Source organism: Halichoeres trimaculatus, unplaced genomic scaffold (assembly GCF_033239565.1).
Source record: "Halichoeres trimaculatus isolate MK-OKI-2021-1 unplaced genomic scaffold, fHalTri1.1 fHalTri1_scaffold_13, whole genome shotgun sequence".
Classification (NCBI taxonomy): domain Eukaryota; kingdom Metazoa; phylum Chordata; class Actinopteri; order Labriformes; family Labridae; genus Halichoeres; species Halichoeres trimaculatus.
The window spans coordinates 11,754,371-11,768,106 of NW_027437191.1; the positions used below are offsets into that span (position 1 = coordinate 11,754,371).

Here is a 13,736-nt window from a genome sequence, read left to right on the forward strand (position 1 = left end):
GTTAGTTATATTGTTAGAAACGTAAGAAGACATAATACATATGCTCACATGGGCATGAAAATAAAAAAAAAACAACGCATTTAAATCAATATAGACTCAAATGGAATCAATATTGAATGGATACTGAATCAATATCGCAATCCAAAGAACCACGAATTGAAGCGAATCATGAGGTTCTTAGCATTACCCAGCCTTACTCTAAGGAGCATATTCTAAAGTATTGCCTCAACCTGGTGTGCATGTAAATGATGTCATTGACTTGGTTTAATAACTCTTATCAGTGAGCCTGATCATAGACTGTATATAGAGTGGACAGCGTGGCTCCGCCATTTATCATTGTACGGTATTTAAGCCAAAATTCCCCTGTCACAGGCGCCACCATTGTAGCAGTTGTGCAGCCAGGACAAGACATTGACATATTTTACAATCCCTGAAAAAATCTAAATCAGCTGTCAATCATCATTAAATGTGAAACCTTGTTTTTAACCTCTTATAACTTATGAAAACAAAACTTTTCAGAAAAAAAGAGGACTTGAATACGAGACAGCTAAATGATAGCTTCAAATCACCACAATTATTGGACGTGAGAAACATTTCTACGAGTTTTAATTATTTTTTAAAGTTAAAGTTTGACCACAGCCCATCTGGAATGACTGGAGAGCGGGATTTTTTTACCTATACTGCAGCCAGCCACCAGGGGGAGCCGTTTTTGTGGCGACCTCACTTCGCACCGAGCAAGATGACGTCCACTTTATTTACAGTCTATTAGCCTGATAGTGTGAATGTGTCTACGTCAGCTCCCAGTGTTCCAGTTTATAGAGTGACCCTGTAAACTGGGGACCTTTAGCTGAATGTGTCAGTGAAGATCCAGTTTACAGACATCGATCGACAGGCTTGTTTTTTTTTTAATTGAGCAAAATCACTTTTCAATCTCTACTGTCTTCATTCTTTAGATGCGACCTGGTGATTTTTTCCAGTTTAGGCTGCTTCTGCATGTCTGGAACAGCTTCAATCAGCAACTGCTTTGCAGCTAACACTTGTCTCCTTTCAAGTGTCCACTCAACAAAATAAGAATCAGGGAGGAAACACAGACAAACAACAGGCCACAGGAACCAGGTAGTTCCTGGTAGTGGTAAAGTTCCTGGACTTTCTGCTTGAAAAGCACCGAAACCAACTGTGGCAGTGGTAGATCAACAACTCCTGTGCTCTGTGAGGAAAAATTATCGCATCTTTCAGGGGAGTCTGGTGTCTTTGAAGAAAAAAGCCATGTAACAGATCTCTCTGGTTAAAAAATCATTGCCTAATTTCACAGAAAGATCTACGTATTTAGGATCATGTTAGACTCCCAAATAACAATCTGAGCATGTCAGTGACAAAAAAAAAAGCTCTTTTAGTGGAAACACAGCTCGTTTCTTGCTGCAGGATGGAGAATTCCTTTCTGACTCCAATCTGTGTTTAAATGACAAAGCTGTTTGGATTAAGAAACACTGTAAGATGTAAAAATGACATAATCAGCACTTGGCATTTACAGGTAGTCAGCACAGACATTGTTCGGCAGATATATAAAAGAAAGTAGGAATGATAATACTTTGTTTTACCTATTTACATGAATTAACGTCTCCTGTTTTAAGTGGTGACCTGTCCAGGTGTGACCTCACCTCTTTGTCCAATGAGAGCTGTGATCAGATTGGAGAAAGAACAGATGTATGGATGACTTTCAGTCACTACAGTCCACTCACGGTCTCTATCACAGTGAACACAACACCTCTCTTCTCTTGATTTTAATCCACTCCGCTCAGTCTGTGCTCAGGTACATTGATCTGTCTCTGAGCAGGTGGAGGCTCCGCCCCTTCATCAGACCATGAAATAAAGTCCAACCAGCTGCCGTGATTAGCTGGTCTGGGAACAGTCAGCACTGTCTCAGTTGCAGGTTGCAGCCGAGTTTCTGATCCACAGACTAAACCCCCCCCTCTCAGATCTTCTCAGGCAACCCTCACAGGAAGTTCATCCCCCGGCTCAGGGCCCAGGCTGGTGTAGGTGACAGAGGGCTCCGGAGCTACTGGACTGAGCGGAGGCTGGTCAGGGGCAGGCTGGCTGGATGTGTTTCTGAACTGCTTGTAGACGCGAGGGTCCTGGGCCACATAGGTAGAGGAGGAGGAGTAAAGGAGCAGACCAAGGATGATGATGAAGAACGACAGCAGGTAGAGGCCAGAGAACTGAAACAGAGACACAGACTGAGTTTACTGCTGCTTTATGTATCTCGAATAGAAGCTTCTCGGTGATGATTGGCGACCTCTGCTCATCAGATGTACCACTTCCCTGTGGGGTGCCACAGGGATCTATTCTTGGCCCTGTTCTCTTTTCCCTATATTTGCTTCCGTTGGGGTCAGTCATTGCAAAGCACAACGTGTCGTTTCACCTTTATGCAGACTATCTACAGTTATGTTTGCCTCTGAACTCAAAGGAAGGCTCTGCACTCGACAAATTGCAGAGCTGCATTAGCGACATCAAGCAGTGGCTGGCATGTAACTTCCTGCACCTGAACGACAGCAAAACAGAATGTGTCCTGTTTAGCCCGTCTCTGCCGGATGCAGCCATGATGAATCTCGGCTCTCTGCTTCCGCTTTTTAAATCGCAGGTAAAAAAACTGGGGGTAACTTTTGACTGCCACCTAAAGTTTGATTCTTAGACGTTCCAAGGTCCAGATATAAACAGTGGGGGAACCGTTCATTTTCTATCTCTGCACCTTTATTGTGGAACAGGTTGCCCCCAGACATCCGCACCACCACAGACTTTGGTCTTTTTAAATCTAAATTCAATACTCACTTTTTTAGAATGGCTTTTAACCCTGACTAAGGCTTTTAGGTATCATGCTCTTATTAGTTAACTTGTTTTATCTCTTCCAAATGGCTTTTATGCACCCTTATGCACACCTTCCCTTGCATTTTTATGTATCTTTTACTTTTTTATGTATCGTTCCCACTATATTGTTTTGTGTCGCTTTTATCTATAGTGTTCTTATTTATCCTTAGACACTACTGTAAAGCACTTTGGGGGCCTTTTGGGTTGTGTAAAGGGCTCTATAAATAAACATTGATTGATTGATTGATTGATTTATGTTGACATGTTTAACTTAGGTGTCTTACACATTTTTCTCCAATGACTGAACTCCAGGTGCACTTTTGTACAAAGGAAAAAAAGCACAACTATACAATGTACTATTTTTTTAAGGATGCCCAGGGGAGTCAATATTTTAACCAGCAGGAGATCAGATTGAGTCCTAAATAGTTTCAATATCATGAATATTAAAGATGAATACCAAGCAAAATTGAAATTTTAGAAATATATATGCTAAAATATTTACAAACAAAAATATCTGACATTTGACATCTTAAATTGGTTCTGCTTTGACTTCAGAGATAGGGATGAGAGAACAAAAACATTGAGGTGTCACAGATCAGAATAAAAGTCATATCAAGTAGGAATGGCTTTTTTTTGTGAGCTTCCTGTATTGATAAATGACATTATACACATTATAAATGTCTGTACAATCCCCCCAGAATATGATAAAACTGATTCCAGTAACTCATTTTACCACTTGGGGAGCCCTTGAGCCATTGAGGATGATGGTTTCAGAGCAGGGATACACAGCTCAGAGGTCAGCACGGCCAGCTGGTCCAAATACTGCTACTGATTCGTTGACTGACCAAAACAAATGGCCCTTTTCCACTAACACTCCTTGGCGCTACTCTACTCAGCCAGTCTCTACTCGTTTTGTGATAGTTTTCGGCTAGCCTGGCTCTTTTGACCACCAGGGTCCCCATACAACAGCTGGGCGACACTGCGTCCACATTATTTGAGCGTGACACAACAATCACAAACAATGGAGGCAATAGTAATATAATTATAGTAGTATGACGCAATAGTCATCGTTGTACCAGGGAGAAACTTGACGGGACACCGTTTTTGTTTAAAAATTTTGCATTTTGCAGTTTTTGTTTAAAAATGCCGGATTGCTCTCATCCTCTTATGTCCCGTCTTTTTTTGGGCATCGTGCTCATGATTCATTGATGAGGACATTGTCTGATGTTACGGTCCCGACCTCTGGTGTGACGAGTGTGTGTATCTGAGTGTGTGTGCGTGCGCCAGGTGTGTGGGTTTTTTCCTCCCTCTTCCCAGGTGATTGGGGGTTACGGCGTCCACCAATCAGGAGCGGAGCTCGACCTAGAGGAAGGTTTCATAAGGCCGGCTGGAGTTTGGAGCGGGAGCGGCTGATCTGCAGTGGTCTGTCACCCGCAAGGACCGTCTGAGCTCGGCTCTTTAGGATACCTTGTCTGATTTGTCGCCTCCTAAGTTTTGTTGTAAAATTATTCGTTAACCCGATTCAATTTGTTAAATAAACTTCAGTTTGACTTTCCTTACTGTCATTCTTTCATTAAACATTCCTTATTTGCCTTAACACCTGGCTTATGTTACTCCCTTTACCCTTTTAAGAGCTCTGGCGGTAACATCTGACCAATCAGTAGCCGGCAATCGATGATGTCATCTTTTAGTATCGACTCAGCTCACTTGGAACCGGAGTGGAGTAGGTACCAAAACTAGCTTGTTTTAGGAGCTACCAGGCCAGTGAAAACATGCTGCAAACCAAGAAGGGCCGAGTAGAGTAGGGCCAAGGCGTGCTAGTGGAAAAGGGCCAATAGATGCCTCCTATTAGCTCTCTCAGCTAACAGGAATAATTTTATTTTAACTCAAATTTATCAATAAAGCATCACAGCTTGTTTTGTTTTCGATGATAGAGGGGTACTTTTAAGTTGTTTTCTATATACAAATGTTCATAAATGAAGTCTTAAAAATAAAACCCATAGATTTGTGTCACCTAGTGTATCTAGGGCAAGGTAACAGCCAAAGCAGCACTCTGACTGGAACTCATGACGTTACAACAACCTGAACACCACTGCTACAAATCTGGGAGTTGTATTTAATCAGGATTTGTCCTTTCACTCCAACATTCAACTAAAGACTCTCCAGCTCTTCAGGGTATCCTAAAGCTTGCACACTATGGCTGGTGTGCTGTTGTCACTGGTTACCTTGTAGTGAAAGAGGAAGAGGCCACAGAAGAGGCTGTACAGGTCAGCTGTGAGCAGAGACAGATTAACTGATGCAGCACTCGTCTTCTTCATCACCACGGGCATGAAGCTGTACAGGCTGAACATGAAGGCACTGAAACCCACATAGAAGAGACCTGCACACATGCACACACGCACACACACAAAAAGAGAGCAGTGTTCAGGGTGGATTTCTCTCTGGGTATTACTACCTGTGCACCTGCATGCTCACCTATCTGCCAGTCCCAGGGGACTTTCAGCAGCTCCTTGTGCTCCATGATGGCCCTGCAACATCACACAGACCCATGTTCAGAGCACACAGGACTCTTTGACATGCTCATTTCTATGGATCAGAATTCAAACCCACAGCTGGATGCCGCTGAAGAAGGATCCAAACAGACCCATCATGCCGAGGAACTCAACCCGACTCAAGTTCTTCACGATGAACTCCTCACAGACGTTTGAGATCCCGTACAGAGTGGCCCCTCCCAGAACCAGCAGATCTCCAAACAACTTCTGCTCTCCTGCACAGACGAGGAAGGTCAGAGAGGATGAGGAGGGTCGGGAGTATGACAAACAGCCGGACACGCGTTCACAGAAACTCACCGAGGCCCTGCTGTCGACCCAGCAGGATGTCAGCTCCCACCATGCAGCCGACTCCCAGCAGACACAATCCTGCACCCACAAAGTGAACGGCCTTATACCTCACCAAGAGGAAGAACCAGGAGAGCAGCAGGACCACCGGGATCACAAAGCAGTCCAGCAGCTGGGACCACAGACAGACAGATGGAGCACAACAAGCTTACTTATTTAGGGTTTAAGCCGAAGTGGAACCAAGGTCAAGAGACATCAATTGTCCAAAACAGGGGTGTCCAAACTTTTTCAGGTGGCCACATTTAAGTTTGTGGAAATGACCAAGGGCGAGCAGCTCCTCCTAACACATTTATTAACCCTTTAAGTAAATCAGTCACTAAGTGCGATCAAACACCCTTGTGTCATCATTACAGACTATGAAATCCAACCTCCTTGTTACCAGATAATATGTGATGATAAACATCAGCAAATTCTGGTTCTGACCAAGGAAAATGTTCTCCATTAGGGGGCGATATGAGTAAAATATGTCAGGATGTTTTTATGGCAGGATCTGGAAGTGGATTTTATCATGATTGTTCATCATGTTGAGACGTTTTTTTTTTTACCTGCAGCCAACATTTTTAGCCCCAAACATTTCATATCTTGCATTTTCTGCATCATTTGATAACTTTAACCCCTAAATTCCACAGCATGCACCCAGCGGAGCGCCATGGTCTTGCTCCATATTGTCAAAACTCACTAGAAGCAGCGCGATGTGCCGCTCAATTCGGAGGGGGAGGGCTGGTCCTCAGAGAGTCACAGGCTCTCGTATGAATAGGGATATCACATGATCACCATCCACTCCCATAACTTTTGATATGTCGGTCCACACCTTTTCCTTTCTGCCTGTATCCTTATAAAAAGGATGTTTGGGATCATACAGAATGTTGAACTTCTCCACTTCCAAGATCAGCTTCTCTTCATCCATGCCGTTGTGCTGTGTCTAGGACCCTCTGACCGACTGTTTACCTGATGCACGTGCCTTCAGATGTGACGTATTTATAACATATGGGGGAAATTTACGTTCGAGAGTTCGTTCATTATGTTTTATTTGGAATCTTCCGGGTACTTCACACAGTGACTTCCTGTCTAGTGCTTTCTTAGTGACAGCAAATTTACGAGATTTGGAAGCTGCCACGCATAGAAGACCTGAAGCGTATTTCTTGCGCCTGGGCGCTGTGCGTGCTGTGGAATTTAGGGGTTAGTTGTGTCCTCTGATGTGTTTTTTTGAACTCTGGATGTTCAAGGTGAACATTTTTAATCCTGACAAATTCTTTTAAACATTTCAGCTTTAAGAGTTGTTGGGTTTCTGCAGAGTGTACAGAGCTTTATTCAAGTAGTCCAAATATAGTTAAGTGAGACGTTACGAGACACAGAAAAAATAAATGTACAAAGAATTAAGAATGTGATTAATGTCTGACCTGTACACTGGACAGAGTGGTGTACTGGTAAGCTTTGAGGACCAAATAGTTTGCCTCAATGTCTATTAAACCCAGGATCATGTATTTCCACCAGCGCTGCTTCAGGATGGCCAGCAGGTTTCCCTCACCTGGTTAAAGACAGAGATGGTGACACAGGGAACATCACAACAGAGCAGTTTCAACACGATCAACAAAGCACAGTGGACACATGACTGCAATAAGAATCTAAAGAGCTGAAACACACATCATCCCAAAACCATTCCTGCCTCCTGGTCTGGCGCAAGAATGTCATCCATTGCTGCCACATCATCAACAAAACAAACATTACACAGTCCTTCACAGCATGCTGCCTGAGGAAGAACACATCAGATCACTGAGTCTGATGTGCGTGGTTCATAAATGCTGTGTTGATCTGAACCAACCATTAAAATTCTTCTTTGTGGAGCCTGGTGTCTCTGGAGAGAAAACATCCTCCTTCTGTCGTGGATATAAAAACTACAGTTGTGTGGTGGAATCCAAGGATGTGTAAAGAGAGCACAATTACTTAATATTCACCTTTTTAAGATTTGTTTTTTTGTTGCAACAAACACACAGGTCGGGATGTCCCGATCTGATACACTGATCAATATGGCTACTTTTGGAGGATCGGATAGCTGAGCCGGCCCTCACTAATTTGGTGCCCTTGGCAAGATTTCATCTGGTGCCTCTTGTATTCCAGCACCAAAAACAATTTTTACATACTAAAATAAAACTATCATACAGCGCTACATTTTAGTGACTTTATTTTCATAAACAAAAAACCTGCAAATGAACACTTTTATCAAAATCAAATAAATACACAATAATAAAAAAAACAGTAAAATATCAGGAACTGAAATACAAAGATCTATAAATACAAATTGAAGATTTGAAAATATGTATATCACAAGAACCTATAACAAAATACAATGAACAAGAAATCAAGCTAGTCACATATACAGTGGGAAAATAACTATTAATCGCGTCAACTTTTTTCTCAGCACATTTATTTCCAAAGATGCATTTCAAACAAAATTTCTACCAGACATTGGTATTAACTCAAATAATCCACACATGAAGAGAAATCACAACGTTCAGGTCTACAAATAATGATTATGTGGAATTAAGTGCGATAACACAGGAAAAAAAAGTATTGAACACGCTAACTGAGACTCATCTAATACTTAGTGGAGAAGCCTTTGTTTGCAATGACAGCTTCCAGAAGCTTCTTGTATGATTTAACTAATGGCCCACACTGCTCAGGTGTGATTTTGGCCCATTCCTCTGCAGAGATTGTCTTTAAATCTTGAATATTCTTTGGTGACCTCTGGTGAACCCTTTTCTTTAGTTCTTTCCACAAATGTTCAATTGGATTTAAGTCAGGTGATTGACTAGGCCATTTTAACAGGTTGATTTTCTTTTTTTGAAACCATTTGAGAGTCAACTTTGCTGTGTGCTTTGGATCGTTGTCCTGCTGGAAGGTCCAGCCACGTCTCATCTTCATCATCCTGGTGGATGGCCGCAGATTCATATCAAGAATTTCCCCATACATGGCTCCATTCATTGCTCCATCAATTATATGAAGTTTGCCAATACCATGAGAAACAACCCCATGCCATGATGCTTCCACCTCCAAACTTCACTGTTGGTTTAGTGTTTTTTGGGTGATGTGCAGTGACATTTCTCCTCCAAACATGGTATGTAGAATGATAGCCCAAAAGTTCAATTTTGGTCTCATCTGACCAGACAACATTCTCCCAGTATTCTACTGGCTTGTCAAAATGCTGTTTCACAAACTTTAAACCAGCTTTAACATGCCTTTTCTTGAGGAATGGAGTCTTGTGGGCTGAGTGTCCATAGAGGCCATGGTGGTGGAGTGCATTGCCTATTGTTTTCTCTGTAACAATCGTACCTGCTGCTTCCAAGTCTACTTTTTTCCTGTGGTATCGTACTTAATTCTCATCATTATTAATGGACCTGAACATTGTGATCTTTTCATGTGTGGATTATTTGAGGTAAAACCAATGTCATGTAGACATTTCGTTTGAATTGCATATGTGGAAATAAATGTAATGAGAAAAAAGTTGAAGCGTTCAATACTTATTTTCCCCACTGTATGTAACGTGATGGGGACCAATCCACCAGTTTTCACATACCTTTAGCACCTTCACGCTTTATGGCTTCTGTAAATCAAACCAAATTGCAAACATATCCGCTGTGTGGGACTGCTTCTCTTTGGAAAGCAATGATAGTAAAACAGCATCTTGCACCATTTGTAAAGCGAGTGTTCCTCAAGGAGGTACCAACAGGGGTCACTTAAATACAACAAATATGATTTGTGTTTTGCAATGGAATATCAGGCAAAGGTATTGTATCCGCAAAACATATTGTGAAAGAACTGGATCAGATCGGATTGGAAGTCAAAAAATCTGTTTGGGGGCATTCCTAGTAGACATTACCTTGTCGGACAGCCAGTGTGGTGGTGTAGACCAGGAACAGCAGGATGTAGTTGAGGAAGCTCTGGAACACGGGTGTGTTAGCATGGAAGTCATCAGCAAGGTATTTACTAGTCAGACCAATGGCACAGATCAACAGAGACAGAATCTGACCCATAGCCAGGGTCACCAGCAGGTCCCTGAACACACCAAAACACAGTGAGGAGGACAGATCAGTGTGATGAGTGTGTATCTGCTGACTGTGCCATCCATCATACTTAAACCTAGAAAATTCTTTTTTTCATCACTTGGGGGCAGTGTAGGCAATGAATATGACATGTAAACATACATACATACAGTATATTACTCTGAATTAACCAGGCTATGATATAAATATGAGGGGTGAGGAGTGGAAGTTTCAGATCATCACACATCCAATTATATAAATAAATAAATAAAAAATCCTGCATGATTGGATGAATGTGATTTGATTCCATAGTGGTCCCCGTGTGATAATTATTTTGGTTTTGTTTTCTTTCTCCTGCAGGTATGTGAGTGGCAGGCGGTGTGGCTGGCTTATCCTCTCAGCAGCAGACGAGGCACTCCTGGCTCTTCTTGCCTATATAAGCCTGGTCTTCACTCCACTACTCTTCCAGATAATTTTTTTTTGTTCGGTTGTTTCGCTTAGTGATTTTTCCCTTTGAGTAATAGTGCTGTTTCCTGCTGTGTACTTGTGGTGCTGCTTTGTTCTTACCTGTCTTTCTTGTACTCGGGTACTCCAGTGTGCCTCTCTGTCTCTACAGCTACTTTGCCTGAGTTTCCTGCGTCTCTCTGAGGATTTCTCTTCCAACCAGCCAGATCCCTGCCTAAACTGCCTGCTCCTTCTAAAACATTGAACTGATTTTTTTTCTTATGTATGCCTGCATCAGTGTCTGCTTTGGGGTTCAGTTGAACGAAAACCCTTACATTACATCTAAACAAACCAAGTAAAATCATCATATCTTGACTGTGTTCTTTGACTAGCCTAAGCATTAGCAGGTGTAACCTAATTTTTATATCTGCATCCAAATATTTTTTTATTTCATTGAATTAATATTATTATTACATTATGGCTAGGCGCCGCCCTTTTGGCTATGGCTGCCTTTTGCAGCAGCTCTCTCTTCTTTGTCCGTTTCTTGTAAGTGTTTCGTCTCTTTTTCGTAATCTTTGTATTTGGAGTGGATCATTACTTTGTATGGCTCACTTGTTGGTCATGGACACTAAACTTTTTGTGGCTTCAGTGATATTTTTACTACTTTTTCTCCTGAGTTTGTCTGGAGATCCTACATGTAACCATGGCTGCATTGTTTACATGTGAACTCAGCTGTTAGCAGCCTGTAGCGTGTCAATGCTAACTGGTGTAAGGCCTGATGTCTTCCCACAAGGTGAGGAGGAGGAGGTGAGGACGACGTGCTGGTTCTCAGGTGTGAGCTAAGAAGTGGCGACATAGAACTGTCTGTCCATCCATCGTTATTGGGAATGAAAGATCCAATAAGATGGACAAGCTAGCTGAGCTAACCCAGCAACAGAGAGAATACCAGGAGGCTGAGTAGCATCATGCTATTCACAGACATGGCTAACGGAGCTAACATCAGACACTAACGCCACATTGGAAGAGCTTCACCCGCTGTGAACAGACAGGATCCAGGAGACAGAGACTGAACAGACTGCTGAGGAAGCTCAGTCCTGGACCCAGTGACTGGCTGAACTGGAGAATGATGGACAAGCTGTCATCATCTATTTTCTTATGGACCTTTTTGCACTTTCTGTACACTTTCTTACTTTTGTTTTCTTGATTGCTGCTGTGACTTCAGTTTTGTTGTACTTGTTACAATGACAATAAAGTTCTATTCTATTCTATTCTATTCTATTCTATTCTATTCTATTCTACTCTATTAGTACGTCAATTACTGTACTCACACTTACTGTACTAACTAGTTTAGGTTTAGTCTGTTGTTGTAGTGTCAGTAACGTTGCTCCAATTACTGCTGTGTTTGTAGCTTGTAGAAGTCTTTGTTTATTAAATTACTAAAATAAAAAAGGAAAACATTGACCAGTCATCTTTTAAAGATTTTCCCTTTCAGTGTCACAGGTGGTGGAGCCTATCTCAGCTGTCAGTGGGCGAGAGATGGGGTTCACCTGGACAGTTTACCAGCCTATCACAGAGCTGACATGTACACACAAACACACACCTAAGGACAATCAACCAATCAACCTTGTGAACATGATCTCTATATGTGTCTCCATAGTAACCAGAGAGGTTCGTTTAACAGTACTTTGGTCACTGTAATGTTTCACCTGAGTGACAGGTGAGTTTGTTTGCTCTGTCTGCCTGGTATTAATGAAGGTTTTATTCCAATAGCATTCCCCTGCTGGTGTTTGACGGTAACACACACACACACACACACACACACACACACACACACACACACACAAACACACACACACACACACACGGTGTTGATCTGGTGGTTTTATTTTCACTGATCTCAGTCAGACACCAGCCACGTCCAGCTCTGAGCTGCACACGCACAGGAGAGGCTGACGGTGTGTGTTCGTGTGTGTGTGTGTGTGTGTGTGTGTGTGTGTGTGTGTGTGTGTGTGTGTGTGTGTGTGTGTGTGTGCGTGCGCGCGCGCTTGTGATGCAGGTAGAGATGATGGAGGCTCGCGCAGACAAGCAGCCATTGTTCAGCTTGTAAACCTGCACCGAGTCGCGTGCAGGAATGCTCTCCATAAAACACACACACAAACATACACACACCCACACACACACATCTGTTGCACGTCACGCCTCGTGCAGTTGTGTGAACATGTTACAGGTTGAGAGACAAAGCAGCTGCAGCGCAGCCGCGTGCACTGAATCTAATGAAACATGTCATCATCACCACCATCATCTTCATCATCATCATCATCATCATCATCATCATCCCTGTCACCTTCATCATTATCACCATCATCATCGTCATACCTGGTGATGAGTCTGCGGAGCCGCTGCAGGAGGCTCGGCGGCGGGCTGCCCGCTCCTCTGGGAGCGCTCTCCACCGTGGAGACCACCGAGATCATCCTCACACCGTCAGAGCGAGCATGCCGAGAGAGGAGGAGAGGAGGAGGAAGGAGAGGAGGACGAGGAGGGAGACCGTGCTGGTCGCTGTGAAGCTGCTTACACACACACAGATCTGTGTGTGTATGAGTGTGTGTCTGTGTGTGTGATGTTTTCTCCTCCCCTGGTCAGACTCTCCTGGATCCACAGTCTGATCCTGAATTAATGTGTGAGGACTGGTTCGTCCGCCAGATGGCGTCCTATCACACAGTCTCCCCGTGTAAAGAAGACGTAATCGATCATACACATGGGAAAGTCATGTGACCGCAGGTTACACTGTCAGGTTCCATGAGCTCAACACAAAATTTATCAGAACAAACCTGATTATCGTCTTTTCTTGGTGACTTGGAGTGAAGCTGTTTCAGGGCCTGAAGTTTATCCCTCTAACAGCCCACTGCCACACCCCCACAGCATGTGTGTCTGCAAACTGCTCTCACATGCACTTACACACATAGAGGAAAAAATGCTGTTATTGAAGAGCTTGGTGGTAAAGCTTGGTGTTCTTCTTTTCATGGATCCATGAAAAGGATTCATCACAGCGGACCACAGGTTACTGATCTTCTGTAATACAACACATTAGCATATCAAAACAAGCTGCAGTCACGTTTGCTAAAGACCTGATAAATAAAACCTAATGTGTCTGATAGAGTTGTCTAAAGGTGTGCCCCAAGTTCCTTTTTTATCTCAATAATCTCTGTGATAATTCTGAAAATTAGAGCCCAACCGATTAATCCGGCGGGCCGATAAATCGGGCAGATTATAGCCTGTCACCGATTAATCAACAACGGCCAAAATGTAGCTGATTATAAAAATCTTTTGCTCCGCAGAGATTCTGTTCCTCCTGCTCCTGTGTGTTAATTAATGTAAGGCTACTACACAGTGTCTCACTGCCATGCAGAATTAACCTGGGCTTATAAATTCACAAGTTATTGTCTTCATTGAAATAATTTTTGAAAACGTTTCAATTTATTTTGTTGTAATTGTA

The 13,736-nt window shown here is 42.8% G+C and overlaps 1 protein-coding gene across 1 annotated transcript; it reads right to left on the reverse strand.

Moving 5' to 3' along the window:
* Positions 1–622: 622 nt before the first annotated feature.
* Positions 623–12,938, reverse strand: slc35f1 (solute carrier family 35 member F1). Its single transcript, XM_074685567.1, has 8 exons — positions 12,620–12,938; positions 9,637–9,812; positions 7,160–7,287; positions 5,712–5,871; positions 5,473–5,629; positions 5,338–5,390; positions 5,088–5,242; positions 623–2,216 (listed from the first exon to the last, which is right to left on the reverse strand). Exons 1-8 carry the CDS (start codon positions 12,712–12,714, stop codon positions 1,983–1,985), a joined length of 1,158 nt encoding a protein of 385 aa, XP_074541668.1. The 5' UTR covers positions 12,715–12,938; the 3' UTR covers positions 623–1,982.
* Positions 12,939–13,736: the final 798 nt, after the last annotated feature.